Source organism: Lactuca saligna, chromosome 7 (assembly GCF_052625555.1).
Source record: "Lactuca saligna cultivar CGN05327 chromosome 7, ASM5262555v1, whole genome shotgun sequence".
Classification (NCBI taxonomy): Eukaryota; Viridiplantae; Streptophyta; class Magnoliopsida; order Asterales; family Asteraceae; genus Lactuca; species Lactuca saligna.
In genome coordinates, this window is record NC_136423.1 from 179,088,697 (window position 1) to 179,097,966 (window position 9,270).

At 32.7% G+C, this 9,270-nt stretch overlaps 1 protein-coding gene across 1 annotated transcript; it reads left to right on the top strand.

The window, feature by feature from the left end:
• Positions 1–5,312: 5,312 nt before the first annotated feature.
• LOC145006498 (uncharacterized protein At4g15545-like) lies at positions 5,313–8,556 on the top strand. The gene is made up of 8 exons (XM_078965589.1): positions 5,313–5,752; positions 5,858–5,926; positions 6,668–6,721; positions 6,838–6,970; positions 7,342–7,581; positions 7,700–7,745; positions 8,193–8,271; positions 8,369–8,556. Exons 1-8 carry the CDS (start codon positions 5,459–5,461, stop codon positions 8,459–8,461), a joined length of 1,008 nt encoding a protein of 335 aa, XP_078821715.1. The 5' UTR covers positions 5,313–5,458; the 3' UTR covers positions 8,462–8,556.
• Positions 8,557–9,270: the final 714 nt, after the last annotated feature.

Sequence of the window (9,270 nt, forward strand, 5' to 3'; positions counted from 1 at the left end):
TAGGTTTCATCGAAGGAAAAGACGATTGTTAGACGCGAAACGTTGCCCGAATTTCGAGTCATCACTTTAATAAGTGAGTGCATAGTTACTTTCATCTTACACATAGATATGAAGTATTTAATATAAATTATGTGCTAGATGTGCAAATTATCTGTGTTCTTGATATTTGTGCTGGATGGATGGTTTATAAACGTTTTACTTGATTTAAAATGTATATGTATTTTTATACCTATAAATATATTGGGTAAAGATGGGTAGATGAAAGATGAGATGAATGTTGAGAGATGAAAGATGATATAGATGATGAGAACCCTTGACCTTAACGATGATCCAGTCATCTAACAGAGTATAGATGACGACCACGAACTATTCTAAACAGTCCAGTGAAACGCTAGCAAGCTCGCAACCTATAGGTGTTGTGAACGATGTGTTCAACAGATGAATTCTAAAAACCTGACAACTATGAACTTAGTGCCTTACAAATGAACGTTGGCGGCTATGGATTTAGTGCCCTATAGACAAACATTGGCAACTATAGACTTAGTGTCTATTAGATAACATTGATAGCTATGAACTTAGTGTTTCTTAGATAAACCATAGCAACGATGGATTTCATGCCTATTCCTTAGGACAATCCTTTGGAATGAATGAAGGAAGAATATATGATTCTTAGGGTAGATCCTTAAGAATAAAGCAGATAATGGGGATGAGAAGTTGGGTTAATTTTTTTGATGATTAAACATAATAACTATATTATTGTGGGTTGAAACCCGTATGTACTTACCACGTTTCCTGTAACACCAGCAAAATTTAGGTCAAAAATAAATTGTTCAATAAACTTAATTGGGATAAATAAAGTGATAGAGATCATAACTAGGTTTCCAAAAATATAAAGAACACTAAAATCCAAGTTATAATGAAGAAATTATGACCAATCAAAGATCCACGACAAAACCGACAAAACTTAGTTTAGTGTAAAAAGTGAGTTTAAGACAAACTACTTTTTAGCCTTAATTATCTTAATGAAAGTTGTAGAGTATGTCTCCACCTTCGCGTGGATATAAAGAACGTTGAAAACGGAGCTCGTATGCAAAAGTTATGGCCTTCCGAAGATATAGTTGTCTGAGAGTAGGACGCGTGTCAGAAACCCTAATTTAACTGAACTCACGAAGTGAGCATCATTTCTCACGACGTGAGGAGTCAAATCACCACTTTTCAGGCCTAGAATGTAGAAGTCAAGTCTACGTATAAGACTCACGACGTGAGCCTTAAAACTCACAACGTGAGCAGTCTGAATGGCCCTTCCAGAGCAAGTTGACGAGTGACGCATGTCATGAGCGACGGGGGACCAAACTCACGATGAGAGAGTTGAAATCTTGTCTATAAATAGAAATCGAAGCCTTCCGAGTTTGGCTGCTCATTTCCATCCTTTCTCCTACTTCTACACGCTATTAAAACCTTCTAAACTACCCCAAAGCCTCGGTAACACCTCTCACACACGATGCGAGTCCCAACGCTCCGAAGCTCCCGAGAAACTAACTTCTTTCCAATCGAAGTACTCCGCGTGAAGCTCGTTTCTTCACCCAAGACTCGCGGTTACGTTAAGAACGATCCTTCTTAGAAACGAAACGCTGCTTGATTTACCACTTATCAAATGAGTTCATACCCCTACAACTATGTTTTCAAATACTTTGTAAATGGTTTTATACACTTTTAAGGGGGGGGGGGGGGGGGGGATACAAGTAAACATACGATTATCCTCGTGTGAAAAACATAAATCTTTTGCTATACTCTTTGTTATTTAATCAATCATATGTGATTTATAACTGTGTTTCAAACAATAGGATTTCATATATCTCAAACTGTGTTATCAAACAAACTACTTTTAAATCGTTTTATAAATTGACATCAAGTATTCAATATTTATTATTAAACTCTTCAGAAGGTTTTACAAAACTTCCTTTTTAACTTATATATCATCAAATGCATGCCTATATATGTATAGTTATGTAAGTAATGTTTAAAGGAATTAGAATTGCTAACCCACTTTATTTCCTTTTTCTTGTTTGAATGTGTACTTAGAGTAATCAGTTAGTTGTTCGAAGGTCATCTAAACATTAGTTAGATATTATGTATACATATGTAGATATAAAAGTACCAGTCAATCATTCAAATACCACAAAGAAGAATACTATAACAGAAATTACTAGTAAGCTATTATATGTATAGTTTAGGAGAATGCTATCATAAACAAATATTAGACAGAGAATACTATAACAGAGAATACTATCATATACAAGTACACACAGAGAATACTATCATATACACGTACATACTAAGATACTATAACGGAAAGAATATACTAAGATACTATAATAGAAAGAACATACTAAGTTGTTATAGCATGGAACAACTACAGGATCTAACTATACCAATGATCACTAACGCATTGTTCTAAACAAAAGGTGACAATAAATTGGGTATACATGATAATATAACTTTAATGTGGATACTACGGCCTAGCAATTCGTTGCGGAAGTCACTCTTGTTTCCTAGAATCTCTTGTAGGGAGAACGTTTAGTATGGGAAATACTTATCACATTATGACCTTAATAAAACAAATATTAGACAGGGAATACTAAAACAGAGAATGCTACAGCAGCGAATACTATCATATACAAGTACATACTAAGATACTATAACGGAAAGAACATACTAAGATACTATAACAGAAAGAACATACTAAGATGCTATATCATGAAACAACTACAGGATCTAACTATACCAATGATCACTAACGTATTGTTCTAAACAAAAAGTGATAATAAATTGGGTATATATGATCATATAACTTTAATGTGGATACTACGGCCTAGCAATTCATTGCGGAAGTCATTCTTGTTTCCCAGAATCTCTTGTAGGGAGAACGTTTAGTATGGGAACTACTTATCACATTATGACCTTAATAAAACAAATATGTGTTCAGGTAATATATATTGCAGGTTGTCAATTCTGAAGACCCATGAATACTTACTTTTCCCATTACTTTCATATAGTGACAATTCTACTTGAAAGCCAATGCAAGCCATTTTCGAGTTAAGATAGTTATAAACTAGGGAAAAACATCAACTTTTATAGAGAAACAAACATTCAAAACAGTCGAGTCTTGGCAGAAGACTACTTTTTATACTAGTAGGAAACATGAGATTTTCTAGAGGTTTTTAAACATATACAAACATTTACATTGAATATTTACAAACATTTACATTCAAACTTTTACAAACATTTACATTCAAACTTATACAAACACTGACATTAAATACTTATGAACTCATCAGCTTAAATGCTGATCTACGCTTTCAAAATAACTTGTATTCTCAGGTCGTCAGTAGACATGTACCGATGCCAGGCTTTGAGAAGAAGAAACATCTTCAAGACTCGTCTTTTATTTTGATTATTCATTTTTGGTGTATTATTACTATTAAAGAAGGCACTTTTATGAAATTATACTATTAATGTAATGGATGATGTTGTTGCTTGTTTACTATTTTGCATTGTTTACTATAAGCATAAATAAAATTTTTAAAATGACCGTGAATTTGAGGATGTCACATAGTGTTAGGCGGCAATGATGATAGGTGGCGCACAACTGGATAATGGTGGCCGGAAAATTGGATACCGGATTTTTGCTGAAGAGAGAAATGGAGTTAGTGTTTCTAATTGCCGAGAGAGAATAATAAGTTAAAGTTTAACGATCTATCAGATCTATCATCTAAGTTTGTTTATGAATATAAACTAAGAGTTGTTATTATTTATGATCATGTTATTTTTTATGACGGAGATGACAGTGGTCGAGTCGGTTGGTGGGGGAAAAAGGAATGAACGATGCTCAATAATAATTTATGATTATAACTCTCCCGCCACACCGGTGCGCCATGACGCTAGAGGTAAATGAGAAATATGCAGTTGAAGTTGAATTTCAATATCTTAATTTTTTTTATAATATCAACGGAACTTTTATATATATATATATATGAAATTATGAATATTTTTTCAATTAAATACGACTAACGAAATGGAGGGAAGAAAAGAAATTCAAAAAGCCAAATTTCAAGAGCATATTTGGAATCAACATAAATTGCTTGAATAGTCCCTATTGTATTTCATAAAGACAATCCAACCCTACACTAGTATTTATGTGCTTTTATTTATTTATTTATTTTTAAAGAAATCACGTGTTATATTTTGTTACCATATTAAAAGGGTAATGATACATGGACATATTGATCTTCTTCTTCATTTCCATATTATTATTATTATTATTATTATTAGAAATAAAAAGGGTCTATAACCCACAAAATAATGCCTTTGTTTTTATTTTCTTCAAATTCAATTTTCATTTCACATCAAATTTAACCAATGAATTTATCTAACCTTGTGATTATCATACGCAAAACTAAAGATTTTCTAATAGATATTCTGTTTTACTACATTATGATAAACATTGGAATATATATCATCGTTGTCTTACATATTTTTTGGTATTCAGTTATCCTACTACTACTTTGAATCTCATCAGTTAAAGTTTTAGCCTCACATATTTTACTATGCAAGAAAATGTGATAAAAATAAACCTATGTAATATAAGAACAAAATTTAGGAAAGTCTATGTTATTAATAAAGAAAAAAAAATACAAACCAATGTTATAGGTGCCAACAACATGGAAAACATGGAATCTTCAAAATCTTAATTATAGTTTTTTTTTTTTTTTTTTTGTGTGTATTTTCGGTTGAAATAAACGTTCTTTTCATATTATTTTCTCAAACATGGAAGCAATTTAAATCATTTTTTGTTGTCTTAATATGATATAGTTTAATCGGGTAAACTCTATCGTAATTTATTTTCCTTATATTTTTCAAGTTTGTTACACCTTATCAAAATAATTTAAAACATCATTTGTCCATAAAACTTTATATATGAAACATCTAATAGAAAAGTGTCACACTTAGACCTATTTATTATTGTTGTTTATACTGATTTATGGTTGAAATAAAATAATGAACAAAAATATTTCTCACAAACGCTTGAGAAACTTAGTTTAATGACAATGCTTGTTTACAAAGTAACATGCGTAGCAAATTTCATAAGATTAACATAACGGAGGATCATTTTGTTATAGGGTTTCCACTTAGAACCAGAACATGAAAAATCAAATAGTCACCGGACTGAAAATGTATACTAATATCTAGTTGGAGGACCATTTCTGTTAACTATTCATATTATATTCTCCATAGTTTTGTCCGAAGTAGTTGTTGGGCATCTTTCAACGGCGACCTAATTCAATTCGTACCAGAATATGCACAGGCTGCTGTCAATATTTTACAGCGATTAGGTCGTATTCAAGTCATCGATAGAGAAAATCAGAGAAATTTTTTTAGGGTTTTGATCGGAGAGTTGATGTCGGAGAACGGCAGCACAGTTAGTACGGCAAGCGGGCCGGATTTTAACCTACCCAATGAAATACTGTCGGTGATCCCCACGGATCCCTATGACCAGTTAGATCTTGCTCGGAAGATCACTTCAATGGCGCTTGCATCTCGCGTTTCTAAACTGGAATCGGAGGCAGGGCGGCTGAGGAATAAGTTGAACGAGAAAGACCGTGTTATAATGGAACTCGAAGATAAAGTCTCCGAACTTCAGCAAACATGTCATAACGTTCAGTTGCGGTTGCAGATTACGCTTGAAGATAATGTACTTTTGTTTTTAGATTAGTACTCCTATTGGTTGCTTTTTTAAGTTTCTTGTAATTTTGTTCGGAGTTGTGGCTGACATTTTGTTTCTGTTTAATGAACGAAGTCGAAGCTTGCGGAGGAGAGAGATTCGTTGGCTATGGCTACTAAGAAATTAGGGCGCGATTTAGCTAAGGTTTGAAATTTGCTTTCTCTTCCCTTTTACTATCTATAATGGCAAATTTTCATTTCCACTACAATGTAATTTCGTATCCCAATTACCTAATTTTCTATCGAATACGATTTTTTGAACAATTAGTTAGTTGGAAACTAAATACCCTTGCCTAGAACAATGTCTGAATATCTTCATGAATGCGAATGTTCAGCAATGGAGTTCAATTTTGATATGGCAGTGGAATTTTGTGATGGTGTTTTGTGTTTATGCTAAATCACATTTTTATACTTATGAAATTTTAGTTGTCTATCTGTTTCTTCTAGTGATATTTGTATTGATTTACTGGTTTTATACTGCATCAATAAATGATTAAATGTTACAGAAAACTTAATTGCAGTAATTATTCATAGATGATAAAACATTGCACTCTTTTCATGGATATATATTGCTCTCATGTAGACTTCTACATTATCTACTACATTATATATCTCATTAACACCTTTTATCTTTTTAAACATCCCCATACATATGTTCTTCCTCATAATAAGTTGATCAAGTCTTGATGTCTCATTAACACCTTTTATCTGTTCTTTCTCCATTTCTCTTTAATTTATCTGTACAAATAAATCAAAATGATTGCTTAGTGGTTTATGTGACATCCATCATTGACACCATTGTAAGAGCTTATAGAAACTCAAAACCCTAAGTCTCAAGCATTTTCTTTTTGTAAAAAGAATTATAAATTTCGATTTTCTTTAACAGCTGGAGACGTTCAAGCGACAGTTAATGCAGTCATTGAACGACAATGATTCAACTGTAAGATTCTTCTACCATCTTTTTTTTTTTTCTTCATGTGCTTAGTTATGTTGACCTTATTTGACACTAAACTCTGGTTTCTGCTAAACCAACCTTTTAATAATTTGTATCATCAGAAAACAAGTGTGGATATAGGCACCTATGACCAATCTGCCCCTAGAGCTTATCCATCTAAAGAGGAGACAAATGGCTATAGAAAGCACCACTCTTTTAGCGGCTCTATAGACAGTGGAAACATCCCTGATGATGGTACAGAAATTATTTTTATTTTGGACCAAATGACTATTTTACCCTTACAGCATGACTTAATGGGTTAAACCAAAAAACCTGACTTAATGTATCGAGACACTAACCCTTACCTATTTTGTCCTTTTGGACCAAATGACCATTATACTCCCAACTCAATGTAAGGGTAAAATGGTCATTTGGTCTAATCCAAATGATTTATTCAGTCTAGTAAAGAAACAAAGTAACAAACAGACCTTATGTATAAGACACATACACTTTGTTGAAACAAACATCATTACCCATTCAGCCACTTAATGGGAAAAGAAAGAAACAGCCTCTTTGTAATTTGTATACTGTAATACCAATTGACAAATATGCCCTTCCATTTACAGCCTCGAAACTTACTGGTCAAAGATTTTCTGTGACACCATATATGAGCTCACGTGTGACTCCAACTGAAACTCCAAAGACAATTTCTGCAAGTGTGTCTCCTCGAAGATATTCTGCTTCTGGTGCCACATCACCAACAAAAATTCAATATGAAGGGCGTGGTGGTACCATGTCATCATGGTACTCATCAAGCCAACAATCTTCAGCTGGAAACTCTCCTCCTCGTGGGCCCCCATTACCAGGTCTGAAAGGATTTTTTTTTTTTTTTTTTTTTTTTGATCTTAATGAAATTAAATAATTCTTACAGATGTTGAATTATGATTTGGTTTTATCTATCTTACATGACTTTGTTTTTTGAAGGCCGTGCCCCTAAGATTGATGGAAAGGAGGTCTTTCGTCAAGCAAGGTAAGTATAAAATTATTAAAAATAGTCCTTGATAAGCTTTACAGGGGTATTTTCGTCTTTTACACTGACAGAGATTGAGAGCGAGTCCTTGTCCTGCCTTTTTTGGTGGGACTAAAGATTTCAATTTTTGTCTCGATGACATCTGTCATGTCATGTCATGGTATAGTCCAGTGCATGTCGGATGCAGTCCAACCTGTTCAGTCAATGTCTTGTCCTTTTTCCACCTTTTTTGATGGAACAAAATATTGTACTTTTTGTCTCATTGATGTCAGTCCTGTTTCACCTTTTTTTGATAATTTTGACCGATTGACTTTAGTTTCAGTTCTCTGGTCCAATGCATGCGAAACACAGTACAATCTGTTCTGTCATGTATTGTCATAACAAACAAGACCGTGAGATATTTTTCATGTGGGAGTTCACTAACAAACGGTGAATATCTCTATGCAGGAGTCGACTATCTTATGAGCAATTCAGTGCTTTCTTAGCAAACATAAAGGAGTTGAATGCTCAAAAGCAATCTCGCGAGGTGAGTAAAAAAGAGAAAGTAAAAAACTAATTCTATTTCCAAATTAATTGATCTCTTTTTCCGAAAGTACCCTTTACATTCCACTTTGTCTTTTCAGGAGACTTTAAGGAAAGCAGAAGAAATATTTGGGATTGATAATAAAGATCTTTATCTATCATTTCAAGGTCTACTAAATCGCAACAAACAATAAAAATATTATTCCACATATATGTATTATTAAATAAGCTTGACATTTTTGCCTATATATATGCTAATGCATAAGGTAAGAAAAACATTTTGTGTGTATATTCATGCATCATTATTATCTTGTCTTTTTCTTTCTTTCTTTCTTTTTTTTTTCTTTTAGTCGTATGCGCAATAATATCTGATGTTTTTACCCAAAAAGAGATGCTAAGTTATCCCTCATCACTCGTATATTGTGAGCCCCATCTGATTTTGATGACTTTTTTTTTAATATTAAGATCTGATGAGATATTCTCTGAGTTACAATCTTTGAACTGATCGTGTTGCTTCAAATGGAATAATTGTATTCTATTGCATTTTAGAAAAATATATATTGTTTTCCAAAGCAAGTTATTTATTTATTTATTTATTTTACTTTTACTGTTTATTGCATAGTAATTTTCCATCATCTATCATTCTATTCAATTCGTCTTCTGTTTTTTCATCTCTTCGAATCTTTGTTGATTATATCTATAACTGTGGTTAGAATATCCCTTGAATTAACTTAATTAGTGTATAGAAGAAGGAATTAGAAAAAGGGGATTAGGATTTAAAGTAGAATAAAGGTGAAAAAGTCCCAAGTATGATTGGTGTACGATATGTATGACTAACAATGATTCTTAGCTAGTGCCTTGTTAACATTATATAATATCATTAGTTACCTGGATTTGTGTACTAACTATTAAGGGTCTCTTTGTTGCTCATTTTATGATGGGAAGACTGTAGTTTTTAATATTGTGTTTGATGGTTTATTTATTTATTTTTAAATTTTATTTG

Bases quoted from the DNA above. Each gene is read 5' to 3' on its own strand.
- LOC145006498 (XM_078965589.1), top strand. From the start codon at position 5,459: ATGTCGGAGAACGGCAGCACAGTTAGTACGGCAAGCGGGCCGGATTTT. The intron at 5,753-5,857 runs GTACTTTTGTTT...TAATGAACGAAG, and splicing joins AGATTACGCTTGAAGATAAT to TCGAAGCTTGCGGAGGAGAG. The intron at 8,272-8,368 runs GTGAGTAAAAAA...TTGTCTTTTCAG, and splicing joins CTCAAAAGCAATCTCGCGAG to GAGACTTTAAGGAAAGCAGA.